Source organism: Bombus vancouverensis, chromosome 8, assembly GCF_051014615.1.
Source record: "Bombus vancouverensis nearcticus chromosome 8, iyBomVanc1_principal, whole genome shotgun sequence".
NCBI classification, from domain to species: domain Eukaryota; kingdom Metazoa; phylum Arthropoda; class Insecta; order Hymenoptera; family Apidae; genus Bombus; species Bombus vancouverensis.
In genome coordinates, this window is record NC_134918.1 from 14,403,240 (window position 1) to 14,423,388 (window position 20,149).

The 20,149-nt window shown below is 39.9% G+C and overlaps 1 protein-coding gene across 1 annotated transcript in view; it reads left to right on the top strand.

Moving 5' to 3' along the window:
- Pgant2 (polypeptide N-acetylgalactosaminyltransferase 2) overlaps positions 1-20,149 on the top strand; it is a 200,895-nt gene that overhangs the window by 145,733 nt on the left and 35,013 nt on the right. The window contains exons 2-3 of the mRNA XM_033327468.2: positions 7,921-8,090; positions 8,724-8,843. Of these exons, the coding sequence (XP_033183359.1) occupies positions 7,921-8,090; positions 8,724-8,843 (290 nt within the window). The remainder of the gene's footprint in view (positions 1-7,920; positions 8,091-8,723; positions 8,844-20,149) is intronic.

Consider the following 20,149-nt stretch of genomic DNA (forward strand, 5'->3'; position numbering starts at 1 on the left):
ACGATCTTCTTCTTCTAAGTCACCCTCTAGGGAACTAAAATCTTTCACTTTAATGTTACCGGTGGGTAGTTGATTCGTGTAAGATTTGGAATAGACGATGCCGCGTGAAAATTTGATCGCGCGTGGTAAGAATTTGTATCGTGTATATGGGATCTCTAAAAGTGTGATATGATTGGAAAGCAGAGGAATTATAAATAAATTGTTAAAGAATTGTAAAAAAATTAAAGTTCAAAGAAACGGAATTTAAAGGAATCGAGTCGTATTGAGTGCATTGTTCTTTTCTAATCGTTAAATCTAGAATATATTATTGTATTTTATTTAAATAGTACCGGTTATATAGAATGTTTAGTAAACAGCTTTCTGCAACCAGTACTTTTAAATTACTTCTGTAGGTATCCTTATAAATCAACTGCAACAATCCCAAAGGTAGGAATAGAGTCAGACATCAATCCACGTCAGCTGAGGAACCGCGCGTGGCCAACAATTCCGGCATCCACAGCAATTACCCCGGCCGTAACATAGAAATAGTCAACCCACGTCCACCAAATACGTTCGTAGAAGGACAGAGCTGTGGCCAAGAAAGCTGTGTTGGGATCCTAAGTGGATTGCCGTGGAGACATTAAATTAGCCAAAATCCGATGGTGATCCGACCAGCAATGGTTGAAAACCGCGCTGGCTAATACGTCAGGAATTAACCGCGGCAATCTTGTGCACACGAGGCGATGTCGGCTCTCCTCGAGAGGTCGATCAGGCTCGCGAGTCCTCTCGAAATACCCGGCCGATTAATCCTCTCGCGAAACGACAACGGCCGCCAATGGCGGTCCTGTTTAATTAACCGACGAACGAGACCGTTCCCCTCTGTGAAGCGTTGTGATTTCGTTTGTTTACGGCTTTTACAACCGGGCACAGATTGTTACAGGTTAGTAATCGCGAGGATCACAAAACTATAGCATTAATTTGCGTCGCGTTTCGTAATTCGTACGGGGACCACGTTAATTACGTCGGCAGAATGTAATAAACGTTTCGTTTCGCCGTCGGTTATTCCACGAGTGTAATTTCACGGTTAATTGGAGGTATGGACGTTGATTGCTCGCGGTACTTCGCGCTGGGAAATCGCGGCGCACCGTTTCGAAACGCGCCGACAATCCAAAATTTTCACGGATAAATTAGGGATTAACTCGTCCGTTTTTTAGGTTCGGAGAAATTAACGGTAGATAGAGCTTGGAGGAAGGGAAGGCACTCGAGAATCGAAGTGGTCGATTTATCTGAACGCGTAGAAAAAATGACAGCCAAGAATAAATCGAGTGAGATTTACTCGAACGGGTATAAGGCGCTTTCGTCGAATTTTCTGATTCTCCCTTCGGCAGACATCGCGCCGATTTTTCGGGATAAGTTTAGCCGATTTATGTCGGCTAAAAGCTCTTTACCCCTGATTCTGATATACGCGCCGCGCTGTCTCTGATCGTGGAATAAAAACATTTGTACGATCAGTTTCAATTCTGTCTCATTCAAAATGTGTTTACGTGTATATTTGCTCATCTGATTCACAAGATTCCATCATTTCGAAAGAAAAAGACAAAAATTCAAGCTACCAAAAAAAGAATTCTCTGGAAATGTATTATATGTATAGCATAATATGTATAAAAATCAAATCTAAGGAATTTCCTTTCTCGTGTTCGCTAGAGTATGCGTCATGTGACGAATCGATCAGAATGTGTAAACAAACCAACTGAGAATGTAAACAAACGGATGCAGAATATAAACAAACCGATAATGTAAATAAACAAAGCGAGAAGGTAAATAAACAAATAGCTTGTAACACAGGCGATATGTGCAGTCCACACAGCAGATATTGACTAGAAAGTGGAAAGCGTTAGCAGTGGAATATTAAGCACGTAGCAGGAGCCACAACGTAGCAAAGTCTTAAAATCAGTCAAAAAATTAAAATAAGCACCACCTGACGTCTTGGTTAAAACAGTACGAACCAATTTCTAATACGCACACTATTTTATAAAATACATTGTGTGTTGTCAATTTCGTATTTATACGTGAAATAGGGTTAATCATAATCAGACTGATATCTATGCAAATTTATATTTTTATCGACACAACTGAAGGAATAAAAGCTAAGTAGAGCTTCACCTTCAGTTATAATGGCCACTTTTCTTTGTATATTTTTGCATGTTATTTACATGTAAATTTTCCATAAATGCATAAACTTTTATAATTCAGCTATAAATCGACATTCTCTTTTATTATACGGAATCTTAAAAGAGAATGTAATTACTCTAAATTGATGCTAGCTTTAAAGTATCAGCTAGCACTGATGCTAGCTTTAAAGTATCAGTGTTTTCTTCTGGATAGTTTAATTTCTTCGCTATGTTTTGGCTACCATACTACACGATAAAACGCATGGGAGACAATTACACGGGTGACTTAAGCTATGGCCATTCAAGAAATCGGTTTCAGGCGATTTCCTAAATCCTTAGCGGGTTGACTTAATCCGCGCGGGACACCAGGACGAATTTAAGCGTCCAAGTGTCAGCTGTCTACTTTGTCCGAAGAACGTATCCTGGCAAATCCGCGGCATGTAGTTTCTATATGCAAATCTACTCATAACTCACCAGAAACGTATCTGACCACGCTAGCGGCGCGTAGTAACCCTCCCACGTTCTTCTCGTTTCTCGGCTTTCGCGTACTTTTCAGGACGTTCCCCGTCTCTCCGAAGTTCTTCTCGAAATGTAAATCGCCAGGGAACCGCTGAAGAACCGCCTAGGGTGGAAAAACAGGGGTTGGAATATGCCTCTTCAACCTAATGTTGAGATTCAGAGCAGTAAATCTCAATATATCTGAAAATTTGTTCTATTCTTTATTCTATTCTTTATTACGGTTTTATTATCTTGTATTTTTCATTCCGGTTATATCGTATCGTGATATACTTCGAAATTTGATATTAAATATGTAACACGAGTACTTGGATAATTGTATAACCCCGAGGGTTCAATTGTCCCGATAGTTTCGATAATACGACCATCCTAACTATCTGATAGTTGTAATAGTCCGTTGATTGACTTGATACATCGATAATCCCAATTGTCTCGTGATCCTGATCGCTTGATAACTACGCTCCACTGATAGTTTAGCTAATCTGAAGTTTAATAATCTGGTAACCTTGGCAGTCTCGATTGTAACATCAACTTGATCATGTGATAATTCTAATTAATCAACTGCTCTAGTTCTCTGACTATCGCAATTATAATCTTCGTCGTTTACATTCTATTATGAATGCGTATTATGCATAATTTGTGCGAAACGTGCATTAATGATTCCGATGTATTAACATATTAATGTATGTAAGGCCGCTGGCATAATAATTACATTTCTTTATGTAAATTGATGCTAAATTATGGTAATGTAGAGAAAAGAATTAATAATAATTAGTCATATAAATTTAGTCATATAACTTCTCAGATTATTGTCTTTGCTTCAATTACAGAAACTTTCAACTTTCTATTCCAGCATTTCCATCATAGCTTTCTATTTATCTTCATAATCTCCTAATTCTTCCAATTCACAATCAACTAAATTTTTCTATTTTTACATACCATTTACTCAAGTCAATTTTTCTATCCTTACATATTATTTAATCCCAATAAATTTTCAATACCAGCGACCTAAGTTTCAAACATTTGTAGAGGAGTCGAATTTTCGGACTTCTGGTTAAGCTTATCTACCAACACGTACCGATATTTTTAAATTGCACACTTCGTAGATCTACGATCTTTCTTCCTATCATGGTAGAACAAGTAGAGGAAATTTAGTTGGAAGGTGAAGCACTCACGTTTGGATAGGCAGACAATCAGGGATCGTATTAGCGACGGCGTAGTGTACGTGACGATTACGGTTCACCCTGTGACACAACGCTTCCAGTGACGGATGACGGCGTCATCATAATTTACTCGGGGAAAATGTATTCTCGCGCGGCGATATCGAAACAGGCCAATATCGTTAACTCTAATTCGCTTACGTTTGCACAGGTATTGTTGAGCGGCAATAACGAGATTAATAATGCGACCCTCGTCGATAATAATCGTGGAATCACGCACCATGCCAATATCAGCCCACTCGATTTTGGTTAGCCAAAGCTAAAATAAAGAAATACACAGTTACAAGATAGATCTCATGTGTTCCATTAATCTTAATCCACCTCTGCTATGTTCCTTCTTTTTCATTTTTTTTTTCATTTTATTTTTTTTATTCTTCTCTTCTGAGTAAAGGTTTAACGAAATGATTGAAGGCATAGAATCGTTGTTACAACTACGAACATCGATGATCGATTACTAGCGGAGGTTCGAGAAATTCTACGCTACGTTACTCTGTAATTAACACAATGAGAAACGAGAAACTGCCAGTTCGTTGAACGTTATTGATCCATAGGAAGAAAACGCTTTTACTCCACTACGTTGTTTGGTTTCGAACCAATATTGTTTTTCTATGGTTAAAATTTCTTTTAAAGTTGAGACAGATATGAGCAAATGGTCGATGTACGTGATTTTGTGTTTCCATTTTATGCTGGGAAAGTTGAAACGAGAGTGAAATTGACGTACAAACATTTGAGAATTGCGATTCCGATGCAAGAGTGATTTATAATACTTATATTTGTTCATAAAGATCAGTATTAAATTTATCGAAAGCACCTGGATATATTCAATAATTTTAAAATTAAAAAGAATTTCACTGTAAATTCAAATAAAAATCCATATCTGACTATTAATCGGAGCACAAAATATTTCAACGTCAATTTATTAGAACTGAACACTACTTGTAAAATTCCATTCTTTGCAACGATAGATTTGGAATTTCATACATATGGGAAACGCGATACATTTGATTTTGATAGAATTATACGATTCCACTCGATTCGGCAAACGGTACGTGAATCAAAAGGAGGACAAAGGAATATCAGCTATTTGGACTGGTTTGCACGTGATTGTACGTGGTTCCTGTAGCGGCAGCGGTGCCTTTTTCATGTTTCCGTTTTCGTCGTGTCGTTGCAGCGCACTGGTCCTGCGACCGCAGCCACGGTCATTGTTCAAGTCTATCACGATAAGCCCGTGCCGCTGCATTTCCGGGGGCTTCGCGTAATCGTTGCACGCGCAATGAATTTTATGACGGATACGTGCGGCGAATTTGTCAAGCGAAAAGAGATAATGCGACGAACCCGCGATCGTGTCGCGGATTGCACCGTGCAACTCCGACGAGCGATCGATTGCCAGACACGTGAAAATGTACTTTTCTCGACGTGTCATGGACAACAAGAACAAAGGAAACGACAACAGTAGCATTCTAAATACAGTGGAACTCCATTTATCGGAATCTGTTAGCAAACAGTTCATGTAACTGAAATTCGTATAATAGGAATTCGATAGAAATTAGACTATAAGCATGAATTCAAGTACTTAACATGATTAATACGAACATAAGCTTGGAATCAAGTAACTTGTTTGGGATGAACATAAGTTTGAATTTAAGTAACTTGGTTAATCGAAATGACGCTTTACTAAACTTTCGTTTCGATAAATGCAGTTCCATTGTATGTACTCCATTCGTAGTAAAATTTTATTAAATGTTTGAAAGAACAGATAATTATTGAACATTGTCACTGACAGAATATCAATAATCAGTTTTAAACCAAGGAAAATTATGAAACATCAAAGAAGCAGGCGGATCTGTCGTCAAAATATCATTCAACTCTCGAGTATATCAAGTTTATTTCAAACGTCACGTTTCGATGTCACGTGGTTCGCGAGGGAACCGGATGCAACAGCTTGCCGCGCTGTGGCTAGCCGACTGCACTTCCGGTTTAATGCAGCCCCTGACCCGTGAATTAATATTTCATCGCGGCTACGTTTTGCCGCGTTTCTCTCTTCCCTCCTTCCATTTGCTCTCTCTCTCTTTCTCTCTGTCTGTCTCTTTCTCTCTTCAACTCAGCTTTCACGGTTCGTTTTTCATCGACTGCTCGACTCGCCCCTTTGTTCTCGTTCGAGTCATTTACTTTCCTCTGCATCTTTGACCGTGAATCCGAGCCACGCCATTTACCACCCTCGTAGAAAGTATCGCTATTTACAGCTCACTCCCGGGACGTTGGGATTGTTTGCGCTCGCCCTTTTGTTCCTGCGATCGATCAACGATGTCGTTGTCTCCCCCCCTCCCTCCCCCGTTTCGTCCCGATCTTAATGCACCGTGACATTGCCCGATGCAATACGACGAAGCCTTCCAGGACTTTATGCTCATCGCCCCGTCCATGACAATTCGATGCCTCGTTCGAGATCTCTATGATTCTTTCATTGAATCTTAACTGCTTCCTATCGCAAATGAAAATTTTTTCCATCTAGTCGCATGTGAGTCTCAAATCCTTCGGTACATGTTTTACAAAATATATAATTCTATAAAATTAGTGAACGATCGATTGTGAAATAGATACGTCTTGACCTAATGTTCGTTGCAGTCTATTCTATTCGTAATTTTCATCATTCCACTGTAAGGCACACATCATGGGCACAATGTTCGAAGTCAAAGTGACATCAACGGTTAATAGACACATCTGCACAGCAGGTCGGTTCTGTCGGGACTCCTATTGCTGACACGAATCTATGCTAGGCAAACAGAGAGGTCGAGATCCAGGATGGAAGCCGATGAGCAAAATTCGATGACCTATATATCGGATGCACAATGTGTCCTCCCGGGTATAAAGGGCATACGGCGGAAATACGAAGTGCGCGACTCTCCATATCGATTCAAAATCAATACGGCGCGGTGTATCTCGATGATGTGTCAATACAAAGAGCCCCGAAGCGTGCAGCCAGACCTGGCCAGCCTTACAATTGGTTCTTGTACCGAAGCCAACTAAAGGCCTCGAGAGCCGCGAAGGCCGACGGTTCTTGCATCGATTTCGTGCTGTTGAAAACTCCGGGCCATTCGGGGATAGCCTACGCTGCGACTAGCCGACGAGTTTGCGAATCGAATATTTCGAAGTGTCGGTCGATACTTCGAGGAACGTTCGATGTTATCCAACGTGGAACAGAAACGTGCCTCGAATTCTTGGCTGTGTTTTAGTCGAGAGATTGTTGATTAGTTTGTCAGATAGTTTCTTTCATAATGTGAGAAGAACTTTTTGATTTGTTACACTTTGCGTGTGAAGCTGTTCCTGTAGACGAAAATGGATTAGAAATGTATAAGATAACAAAAGAAGATTACGACAAGTTAGAAAATTGTCTTATAAACTTGTTATAAACTTGTTATCAAATTGTCATAAACTTGTCGAGATAGAAAAATTATTTCGCAACAACTTGTACAACATAAGTTTACTTGAAAGACAAAGAAAGATGCAGAGAGAAGTTCAAGGCTTTAAATGTATACAGAATAGTGAACAATTACTAAATAGGACATTTTTACTGAGGCGGATAGAATAGTTCGGCGGTGGCTGCTTGCTGGCTTATCAAAGTATCATTAGAATGGATGGCAGAACTTAGAAATGTTCACGAAGTGCTAAGCATCGACTTCGACGAACGGTGTAGCAATATAGATACCAAGTATGCGTCTGGAATATCGGCGTCGCGCGAGTTATAGTACAATCGTGTATGATGCCAACTTGCAATGGCAGAACATCCAATACTTGGAATGGGGCTTTTACAGCTTTTATTACACTTACTGAAATTTATTACTGCTTAACGTGCGGTTTTTACTATAAGCATTTTGCTATCTTGAGTCTCGTTTATGAGAAGTTTTAAATATTTTTTTAACAGATGCTTTTATCAAATCGGTCTTTTATCGTTGCAATGTCTTGCGAATGAAATATTTGTGCTCGAAATTTCGAAACTTGATAAAACTGTACTTTATACAATTTTTGTTTGCTCGCAGAACGAGAACAGAGCCCTACGATTGAAGGAGTCTGCGTCGCTGGCCCTTTCTGCTGCAAATTCTGGCAACTACGTGGACCCTGATGGCACTGCCATTGTCATGTCTTCCGAATTACTGCCTGCACCCACTCCGGACCCAAGGGTGACATGGAACTACTTCGACGAACAGGGGTAAAATCGGCTGACAATACTGTCAGTTATATTCTATTTTTAAGCATGTTCTAGCAATTATTTTCTATTTGTAAAACGAAGTCCGATTGATGAATTATTGCCTCTTCTCTACAACTTCCAAGTGTTTACACACTTAATGGTTCTTGAAATCATTCGAATAAAGTTGATTCTAATTTCATTCCAATTAAATGAATGAATATTTATTTATCATAAAATATAAAATTCGATTTCACCATCGAAACTCGCTGCACAATTTTAATATACGCTGGGTAGCGAACACGACGATGCAGTGCGATAGAAAGTATTATTTGGAAAGTGGCCGGAGTGTAATCTCGATGCGAGGCGCAAGAACTGAATACTAATCGGCACTCATAACAGTCGTATGCATTGTTAAACGAACGAAAAACCATTGCAAGATCCGCTATTTATGTACCTGCAACGGAACTGCGGACATTCCTTTCTCTGTTCCTCTCTCAGCTTGACGAATTGAAACTAATTATTTCACTGGTCAAAATATATAGTTCGTGACACGAACCACCCATAAACGAAAATTTTCACGTGGAATTCTCTTAAAAAATACAAAGATTTTTGCTCGTTTAATTAATAATATTTGCATATTGATAATGCTTCTAGATACGTGTCGAGAGGAGGATTACGAGCAGGAGAGGACCCATATGCTAGGAACAAATTCAATCAAGAAGCTTCCGATGGACTTCCCAGCAATCGCGATATACCTGATACACGCAGTGCAATGTGAGTGAACTATTCTCTTGTTACCAATTATATTTTAGGATATTCTCGTTCAATCGAGCCGGTATTATTAATTGGTAAAGTATTGCTCAAAGAGGTCCTGGAATCCTTCTTAATTTTCTTTAATTTTATTTAACAATCTTTCTACTTATTTATTAACTTCAATTGATACAGATACGACCTTTTATAAAAGTTTAAATACATCTGTTTAAATGGCTATGTAAAATTGAAATTATTATTGATTTTTCAAAATTCATGAAAACGTTTCCTAAGAGTCTGAGGATCTAAAGACGTAACTTCAGACCTAAGTAATTAGAATGAAACTTTTCTTGTTTTAAATGAACGCAGTCTTTAAAAGAGAAGTTCGTTCGCGATGAAATAAAAACGAGGCAATAACGTCGATCGAGTGTCATCCAGCTGGATATCGCGACGATCTTCAAGTCGATGAACTGACACAAGGGAGAACGTCGATGTCCGAAGCGGCAAAGGTGAGAAAATTTCACGGTGAATATCCACGAACGAGAGCCGGTCGTTATAAATCGAAGCGATGCAGTTAACCGAGTGGAGGCGACCGATGGAAATCGCGACGAACGATCGTCCAACGAGAAAAAATAAAAGGAATAGAAACTTGGCCTGTCGATCGATCAATCCTTTTATACACTACTATCGGATCCTTCGAGAACAGCTCCATAGGAATTATCCGTCACAGGTGATTGCGAAAATCGCGGCTGATCGTTGGAAGTTCATGGACGTATCCAGAAAGCGATTCTACATTCGATCCGCCGATGCTCAACGAAAACGACGATTGAAAGGCTTCTCTAGAAGACACAGGTTCTCCTAATTATGCAATTCCTAAATTTCAATGATTCGATTAGTTTAGAATATATTTTCAATTTTACAGAATTCGGTTACTTTCGATCATTCAATATATCCGTCTTTCTATTTTTTATACAGATTCTCCTAAATATACGAACACCATTTGTATGAAGAAATAAATTACAAATTTGTATCTCTACGACGAAATTTCGATTGACACGCTTGAAAATTTCACGTTTTTCTGTGTCCTTGGAGAACCATCGTTGGAATATCCCAGCTGGAAGAATACGTATTCGTTTCATGGAACAAGAAAATCGGCAATAATCATAGAGGAATCATCGATTAGAGAAGGACGAACATACATCAACGTACGATTGCATTGTACCTTGTATTTCCCTTGATATTTTGTTGTATCTATCAAGCCATGTGCCGTGAATCATGTACCGTATATATATCGAATCTCCATATTGACAACATTGTTGTTATTCGTCGCGCACGTTTTTAACTTCTGCCTTCGTGGAAGCGCTCTAGGTTCTATTACTCTGAGCACCGACGAAACGGTTGACCCTTTCGATTAAATACGGCCGTTTTCGGGCTTCCACGTATCATGGGATACACATGAATTAAAGATGAGGGATTCGTCGAAAGGAACCGAGAGGTTTTAATCGAGAAACATCGACGTTTCGCATTTTTAAAAATCGCCTATTCCATACGAAACGACACGCAAAATGTAAATATTTTATCTTTGTCTCTGTTTTTTTATTCCGATGAATTAAAGCAACCCTGTCAGAGAAGAGAGAAAAGTGCGTCTTTTTTTTTTCTTGTTTTTTTTCCCCCCCAGCTCGAGTCGAGTCGAGTTACAGGCTTGATCAGACCTCGGAAACTGGCCTGGAAATCACGATGCCAGGAGGCAACGGGAGAATTGAGTTCGCGAAGTTTAGGGATCCACCAGGGTTAATGGTATTGCCTGGTTACTACAGGCTGTGCCTGTCCCGTGCTAATAAAAACGTACCTTCTCGAAATTCTCGTCTCTCCTTTCGCCTTGTCCATGAAAATCACGATGTAAAACGAGTCGGTTTTCCGCTGTTTACAGAGGAGAGAACGAATAACGGAAAGAGGCAGTAGATGGGCGAACGCGCGTTGCTCGTGAAATTTCACGCGGAACGGAACGAATTAATTATCGAGCGACGTCGGAAATAAATTTGAAGCCGGGATCGTTGTCCATTCAGCCGCTGGGTAATCAATGGTTAATGGAAGCAATCTAATTTCGGTAGGGTCTGGCTACTTTTATGGACTCGTAATTTATTCGCTGTTTGCACGGAAATAAAGCTTCCTCCCTTCGTGTTGTTTGTACCGCTGCGCCGCTGAATTTACGATGCATTTTATTAATTGAAACGCTTTCGAAATCGGTTTTGATGCCGGTCTGCGTATCATTGAAAGGAAGAGACACGCGAGCGAGAGCCTATTTCGTTCGGGACGTGTCACGATCGATACCACTTTCAAATCGAATCGCTCTCCCCTTCTGTTCGGAATGCATTTTCCGGCGGCACAAGCCTTTCCGACTGTCTCCGTCGAAGCAGGAGGACCCTTCAATCTTCCAACCTGATCTAATTTCCTGGACGTTCCACCTACGCTCGACCGTATCCTGTTTCACGCGAACAGACGCGTTCAACAAGTACTCCGGGACCGCGAACCATTTAGCAGACCGATCGAAACCGGTCCGATGAAGATTTCGACCAGCTCTTACTGCATTTGATGAGCCTCTAGAAATATTTCTACGATCTCTATCTTGAAGATTGGAATATTTGGTTTCGCATGAAGATCTTTCGGTAAGAAAAGTGAGAAACTTTGCATGATTTCGCTATGTATGCTTCTCTGAATTACAGAGAGTTATAAAAGTAACCAAGTTCTGAACGAAGATTTTATCAAAATCGTAGTGTATTTTGCGAAGCTCTGTGGAAACGTATTCGTGGTTGAAGATTGAATACCTAACGTGATACAGAAGCTTTTTATTGAGAAAAGTGGAAAGCTTTTGATCGTTTAACTTACTTCTTGCTTCTATAAACTACGGGACGATACAGAAATAACGAAATTTTAAGTTCTAATATATGCGAGAAAAATTACGTTCTCAAAGGTATCGACTATGAGTAACACGTGTGTTAAAATTCGATAGATTTGTTCGGGGAAACGAACGAATGTTACGGGATTGCAATAAAACGAATGGAAATACACGAAGACCAGACTCGTAAAGAATGTCGAACGCAATGTGCGAAATTGCGAACCCGTTAATATTCGTTACAACACGAGCTGCAAGGAGAATTGTTGTTTAAACCTGATTTGCATTCGGACGCCGTTTGTAACATTTAGCAAACGTCGATTGCTGAAAATCCGATGGCCCGAATGTTATGTAAATGTCGCACAACTTCATTGAAAATATCTACGAACTGAACTGCTGCATAGATTTCCACTATTACTGTTATCAGCAGACTCTCGTGCTTTGACTTCGCACAATCTTGCAGAAAGATCGAAGATCGCTTCTCTCAAAATTGTATCTTCCAAATTACGTTTTCTCTGCAAACTTGGATAACTGTCATAAAAGAATCCATTCCAACGATTAAAGAAACTTTTAATCTTTTCAGAAAATCGATATGCATAAAATTCCAATCTAAATACTGATTGTCTCAATTTATTTTCATATTGAAGAATTTGTTAAACGAAAAAAAAATTCTAGCCACCACTAAACGCGTAGTGAAATGCGTGTTAATTTAACAGCGTTGATTTAAATTCATTTTACAATAGCGAAATGAAAAATATCGATAAATAAAAGACGATACAGTGACGAACTTCTGAATTGAGCTATAAGTTTCAGTCACTGAGTCCTATTTTCACGAGTTAATAGTCGAAAGATAATATTTCTCTTAACACCTGTCCCTTTCTCTTCAGTGATTTGCTAGCGGGAATACTATTCTTTTGTCATGATTTTCCATTTCCTCTGGCGATTATAATTAAAGAAGAAACACTGTTATAAGTATCATCGTAGCAAGTTCAAAAAGTACCCGACTCCCTCATGAATTATTCACACGTGGCGTTTCATCTCCTTGCTCGCGATTCTTGTCTCGATGTTCCTTAGACCGCGCGACCGGCTGTTTCCGATAATGGAATAGTTGTATCACTTATACGCAACGTTGGAACTTAAATATTTATGCGGCTGAATGCACACCAGCCGTTGCATTAAACATGTCAACGCGACCCGGAGACATCGTGGCCGGAAATCGCGGTAGAAACTCCGTCGTTCCGCCACGTTCCTTACTTCTAACCTTCGATTTTAACAACACCATTGAAAACTTTGCCAGTGCCAGATACTGCGGACTAAGTTAAGAGTTGAAATTTCGCTGTTGATTTTCAGATTGTAATTACTAAACTGAGAATATTTCTGCAAATTCATATTTCTACGAATATAATTAAAACAATGGAATCGAGGTAGAAAATTGTTTTACTTATTAGGTATTATAGAGAGTACTGTGCTTTAGATATTTTACACCTATATTCTTGCATATTATATGCATTCTGTGGATGTTTGAACTTTCACATTACCTATGAATGCATAAAAATTCCCAGTCTAGTAGCTATGATGGCAAGTTGCAATTATAGCGAATTTTTGTTATCGGTATTGCAATTAAATTATGTGCGTTTACGCATTTACGGGAAATTTAAATTAATTCTCGACTTTTCGACTTTTCCAATTCTTGATTGATTCTTTCAAATAATAAAATTAACATTCTTCTTGGAAACTTTAGAAACGTTAAAAAGTGAATCCATGGAGGAGAAACTCGCTCGATATCCGGTAATTATTCGCAAACTAAGTTGAAGTGACACTAACACGAAAGTTCAAAGGTCGTAAAATTGATTGAACGTCAAAGTTTAGAAAATGATAGAGAACGAGAGAATCGAAAGGAGCTTTGAAGATAAGGATTCGAAACTTCAACCAAAGTGGTTGAAATGAAGGAATGAAATATACCTTATTTGTGGTTCAGTCCTTAGTTCTGGTTTCCAACATTGGTATTCTTTCTGCAGTTGTTGCGGTAGCTGTTTTATCGCTCAAATTCCTTTTAGCGTTTGCATTGCTTTCTATTTTTCTTGTTTTGCTTCCTACAACTATTTTAGAGGTGTTCTGTCTTCTTTTATCGCTGCTACCTTTTCGCTGGAACTCTCATCTTGTTATCCGTATGTGTGATATGCATTAATATTTGCTGCGATCGTGTTATCTTTAATATCAATGAGATAATTAATAAATGAGTTAATATACCATAATAATTGTTCTAATGAATTTTGCATGCAATACAGACTATCACTGAATTAAACAGCGCTAGATGTTATTTAATTCATAGGTTTGTCATATCATTGAAATTACTATACATTTCTCGTTTCTCTTCGTTTGCTCTCGTTTGTCTGGCTATCGTGGCAAGACCCCAAAGTAACTCGATGAAATATTCAAGCGTCGATGGTAAGTTACCCGGGCGATAATCCGGAAGAATATCTCATAAAAGACGGTACAGAATATTTTTTTTTCAGAAGCCGCAAAAAGTTTCGCACCGTAGTGAATCAATATTCGGACAAGGAGTTTTCGAGTTGCCCCTCGGAGGTGTCCTTTGTTGCATAAAACATCGGAGGACTTGGATTTTCATTTCGCTCGGTCTCGTGTACCCATTCCATTTCTCTAGTCCTCGTTTCTCTCAGAGTTCTTCTTCCCAGAATTGATCCCCGTCCATCCTTTTTCTTTTACGAACGTGATCACGTCGCAAACCTCCGAAGATATTGATCGTCCAATCGAGGAATCCGCTTGATCGATCAGTGACATTTGCTCGCGTCTGAACCAACTCGTCTTATACTACTTGCACGAGTTAATTACGCGCCATTTAGCCTACATTTCAATTACACTTCGAGGTAAATAGACTGAGAAAGTTATTCAAACACTTGTAGACATGTTTTATGAACCTATATTATATGCATTGTAAAAAGTTTTCCATTAGAAGCGTTTAAAAATATCTGGCAAAACGACAAATTTCTCGTGTTACGACAGAGATACAGCATTTCGCAAACACTAAGTAATTCTCTCTTATCGATGGCTGAGGAGTGGATCGTGTCAGATACTCGAAGACGTGACTAAGGAGGATGTCTTGCACGATGTACTCGACCGACAGAATCTGCTCGTGATACGTTCATACTCTCCAGTTACTGTTTACGATAGCTGACAATCTTCGGAGTGTAGGGTACACGCTACAATTCCAAGTAGCCCTTTAAGTTGTATCGACATGTACATAATACGTTCATTGAATTTCATCCATATAAACAATACATATGCGTACATGATAGACCATAGTTACAGCCGATATTATCAAACCAAAACGTGAACCCCTAAAAACCGTCTACCCCAAAACACATCTCCTTGAACGGAGTTCCCTTTACTTTTCCCGAAAACTCGGAACATCAATTTTACGTGGCATGGCCAGGAGCAAACATGCAAGAAGCCTCGTAAAAGATGGTATCTTGTACACGTGGCGGTCGCAATAAAGCCACGTTGCGAGCGGTACTAAACATCGACACACGTACGTATAAACTTACGAGGTTGCAGAGACTCCAATAGCGTGTGCCGGAGGAATAACATTGCTGCTCACTCCGGAACAGAGAGCACGCTCGTACTCCGTTCGATAAGGCTTGGGGATCGCGGGCAAACTGATTTCTCTCGGTCGGAAAACGCGGGGGACGCTCTAGGAAACTGGTCGTTCCGCGATATCGGCCACGATGGGAACTCCTTCCAATGATGATACGCGAATCTCTCGTGCACCCGTGAGATTCGCCCGTATGCTTTTTTCATCTCTGTCTGTCTGTCTGTCTCTCTTTCTCTCTCTCTCTCCGTCTGTCGAGGGCCATTATTTTCCTCGGATTCTCGGAGCTAGAGAAGGTACGGTTATTGTGAAATATAATAGCGTACAATAACGACGGAACGCGGTCGCGGATTCGGCGATTGTTGACGGTTCAAGTGGTTCGTGGATTTAGGATATCGAATTGAACGCTGATCGATTTCGAGAGCCAGCAGATATTCCAGCGTGGTTGCCTCTTAATTGAACAAAATTGGCTTGCACGTGGTTAACCTCGTTTTGGAAATTCCTCCTTCGAGATCCAATGATCGATTTGTCGAATCGAATCGAATATGTACATTATGCGTTTGTATTTAATGTTAATCGTGGTTATTTAATTGTAGTTTGTTAAAATCTTCCTCATTGTCATCATCGACGTGTATATAGTTGGATTGTTCAGAAAAATCAAATTACGATTATTTAATTGTATCGGATTAGGGTTTCATCAGTCTCATAATCCTTGATATTGACGCGTGGGGTTATTTCCAGAATATTCTTTAGAGATTCAATGAATAAATTATAATTGTTTAATTATATCTCGTTGGGATCGTCGTTATTCTCATTATCTTTAACATTGACATACAATATCGTTTCAAAAATATTGTTCAGCGGATAGTTAATAAGAATTTTCTTAACGAGATAGAAGTAAATAGTCCTAATTAATTACAAACAGTTACAATTTTAGTAAGACAGTATATTTATGCGAGAATAAAAAAAAATGAGAATAAAGACGCGCACTAGTATCCCAGTTTCCATAGAATGGGTCATTGAATCTTCTCCTTTCTGATATACGAGATTAAGTGTGCATTCCCAGTGCACAGCCTCAGGGTGGCAACAAAAGAATCCACAGCTTTAAAAAGCGAGCTGCGACCTCTTATCCTCCTCCGCTACCTGATCACCGCCACTTCGTATGCAACGCGAGCATCGATGTTATTTTTACGTGCACCTTTTGCAGTCGATTATGCGTCGCTTTTTCTTCTCCCTCCGGACTCCGGACAGTTCCACACCAGCAAACTTGCATACAGTCGCCCACGGTCATTTGATCGTAAAGTAGGGTAAAAGTTGATCACCCTAGCTACCTTTCGACCCATCGAATTCTGGATGAAAGAAGCGACATTTTTGCAAAAAGGATAGTCCTTTTTTTTCGAAAAACAAGGATGTCCTTTTTACGAAGAAGGCAATTTTTCGAAGCGGAGGAGAAGAGAAATGATAATAATCCCAGGACGTACCTACTCCCCAAGGACAGAATAATGAAACACGAAAAGCACGACGAGGTCGTAAAGTTTATTAACCGGCAAAAGGAGATCCCGGTGTATAGCGGTAGCTCTTCGGTTCTTTGGATTCTCATTTTTTTCTTTTTTTATCGTTCCACCTGCTGACGCGAAATTGCGCTCTTTTGTCGTGGCAGGGTGACTTCTTCGTCAGACCATCGACGATCGTTTTGCTCATCCTCCCTGTTCGCGAACCATGCTGGAAAGTTAATTTCGTTCACCGCGATGAACGGTTCCCATTGTTTCACCCGTCGTTATATTCGTATCGAGTTCTGCCTAATAAAATTTACGAGCGGCCACGTGACGTTTCATATTGTCGAACGTGAACACCGAGGGCAGATTCATTATGACAAGCTTTGTTCCCGATTCTCTTTTCACTTTTCCATAAATACCCTCGTTTTTTTATCCGAATATCAAGCATTTTGAATAGCTGACTGTACTAGATTGTTATTGTTTCTTCGACACGAAAAAGTCTGAAATTACAGCGAATTTTTTTTCTTTTTTATTTATTTTTTTTTGTACATGTCAAGCACAAAAGGTTTTTTCATCGCGTTACTAGCGGATATAGAATCGATTGCGAATAAACAGGCTAGATCGATACAATTACACGTTATTAACGATCCTTCGTAATCCAGTGTATTGCACGATTAACGACGGCGATGCTCCATAATTAATAAAACCATCGTGAATAGCAATATTGAATTTACAATATTGATTCCCATTTCGAACCTACCGTATCTATTTTCGGCCGCATCTATTTATGGCGGCGATTAAAACGTTTGGACGGCAGATTAATTCGAATGAAACCATGACGACCTTCTGTTCGAAAAGGGACAAAAAGTGCAAAAAGACCCGATCCACCAAGAAAAGTCGTTAAAGCGCGGGCTCTCTGTTAGAAACTACGGGTAATTAAGGAGTTACTGGGGAATAGTTGTTTTAGTAGAACAGAAGGTAGAAAGAGAAACAACGATGAAGAAAAGCGAAGACGTTTTTGGTCACTTGAATTACTCGATGTACGTCGTATTTTTTTTTTATCTCGTTCAAGGGGCTCTTTGGGTGATGACTTCTGCGGATGTGGAATCTTCGAGGGTCTAGAGACTCCAGATAAGAAGAGGCCAAGTTTTCGCGAATTTATGCGCCGCTAAGCAAGTCGACGATGTTTCGAATGCATGCGATAACATTTTTCAAGATCTAGATCTAGCTTGCGATATAAGATTGAGTTGGAATCGTAGATGTACCTAGAGTTATTGGTCAAAAGGGAAATAGAAAATTGCTTGAGAAAAAGTATTAATTTGAATAACCAGGACCAATTTGCCATTCGTGATACGTCATTAGTAGAAAACTGGAATATCCGTAAAAGTTTGTAATTCAACGAGGAGCTTCGACAGAACTTCGATTCCATCATTTGCATCTCAGATCTGCAAAAGATAGACCGCAGAGTGACAAACAACCGAAACTCGATCCATTTGGAACTAATCGCAGAACTCGAAAAAAGATTGTTCCCTCGTCAAAAAGACGTAAGAGGATGACTATCACAAAAGAGATAGAGACCACAGAGCGGCATTTTTTTACAGTTTCCACGTAAGCTTGGAACGTCATCTAAGCGACGGGTCTAAGCACACTTGGCAGCCAGCTTTGAAGCGGCTGCTGTGCAAATGTGCTTCTACCAGCAAGTTTCCTATTCTACGTTGGAGGCAATAGGCAAGCCGACAGAGGCGTTTTATTCGCTTCTACCGTTCCTCCTTTGTGCGTTTCGTCGGCGCTGGCGAAAATTGAAAAATGTCATTCGCCATTTTGTTCGAGATGCTGCGCTGGCGCGAATAATGCGACGAAACGCTGATAAAACGAGGAGAACGAGCATCGTAAATTGAGCCTTTCGCGAGCCAACACACGCACGTCTCCTGCATACACATGTTACGCCTGGACTTTATGAATTGATATTACCATACGTGGTAGGCGAAATACGTACGCGTATGTGTATTCAGCGCGTTTACACCGAGCTTGCACGACGAAACGAGGAAAAATATTAATGAGAACGTCAACGCGGTGTCGCGTCGTGCGAATCTGCTGAGCGTGGGCACACGCGGAAACATGACAATTTCTCATTGAGAATGTATAAGAAGCAATTAATTTGACCTCCCGTTATAGAAACTGTGCATTTTAAATAGACCAGGCCTGTCTTCTGCAGCATTAAAACCGTTCAACTTCGTTTTCCACGTAGATCGGTACACACCGAGAAGAAAATTCGATTTTCTCAAAAGTGAGGCTCCCAACGCAATTCCGTTATTCTCAATTTTCATCTTATTTCGAGTCATAGAATTTCTCTGACCTCGCTTATGCGACAAGTAGAGGATCACGACGTATTAGATGTGACTTTATATCGAAAGAAATGGAGGAGAAGCTCCCAAGGGGTAACAGAACCAAAAAAATACATCGTTTTTTCGTTCGAACGAATCGATTGGTGCGCGTGCCGGAAAGTAAATGCACGCATTCTCAGATGCAGTGGTTTGCACCTGGAAAACTAATCCTCCGGCTTACTGGCGACGGTATAATTGTGTTTGCTTTCCATTTAAGTTGTTTGCACTTCTGTTTACCTCGTCGCCTCTTCCGCTCTCGAGCAAGACGCGTCTACGAGCTCAACTTTCCGTCGCTTAGTTGCTAGCTGTTTCTCCATTCTTCGCCGTTTCTCCTTGTCTTCCCACGCCCCCGTTCTCTCCCTGTTTTTCACCCTTTCTTGCATAGTCGCGTTAAGAAATACCCACGCTGGAGTTAATTACGCGATCGAGTTTCGTACGCTTGCTTATTGGCCTCGCGACAAACTTGAAGCCCGCGTATGCTTAGTATCGTTAACGTTTCCTAGGGAAATTGTGGTAATATTAATGCGAAATATATGCTTATTCGGGAAATTCGTCAAAAGATAAAGGAATTTTGTATGGTATAGTAAGAATTGTACATCTTTGACAGCTTTCTATTAAAAAAGAGAAGGCTCGTTATTGATAAAGAAAAAAACAAAGGAATTAAATGGGGATAAGACATTCGCAACGATAATACAACTGCAATTTCTTCTACCCTTTCCGTCTCGATAAGAAATCTCTGATCTATTTTCCGCCAGTAGAAAATCCGTTGTAAGGTATTAAATCTCGATCTCGCTGGAGCACCGTCTCCATGCATCTTCAGAGAGATGAATCATGAGATAAGTGCATGTATTACTGCATCGCAAAACGGGTTTATAAATTAACTTTCCTCTTCACTCTCCGATCGTCTTTAATAGTACGATCGACCACTTTCCCTGGAGTCTCTCGGT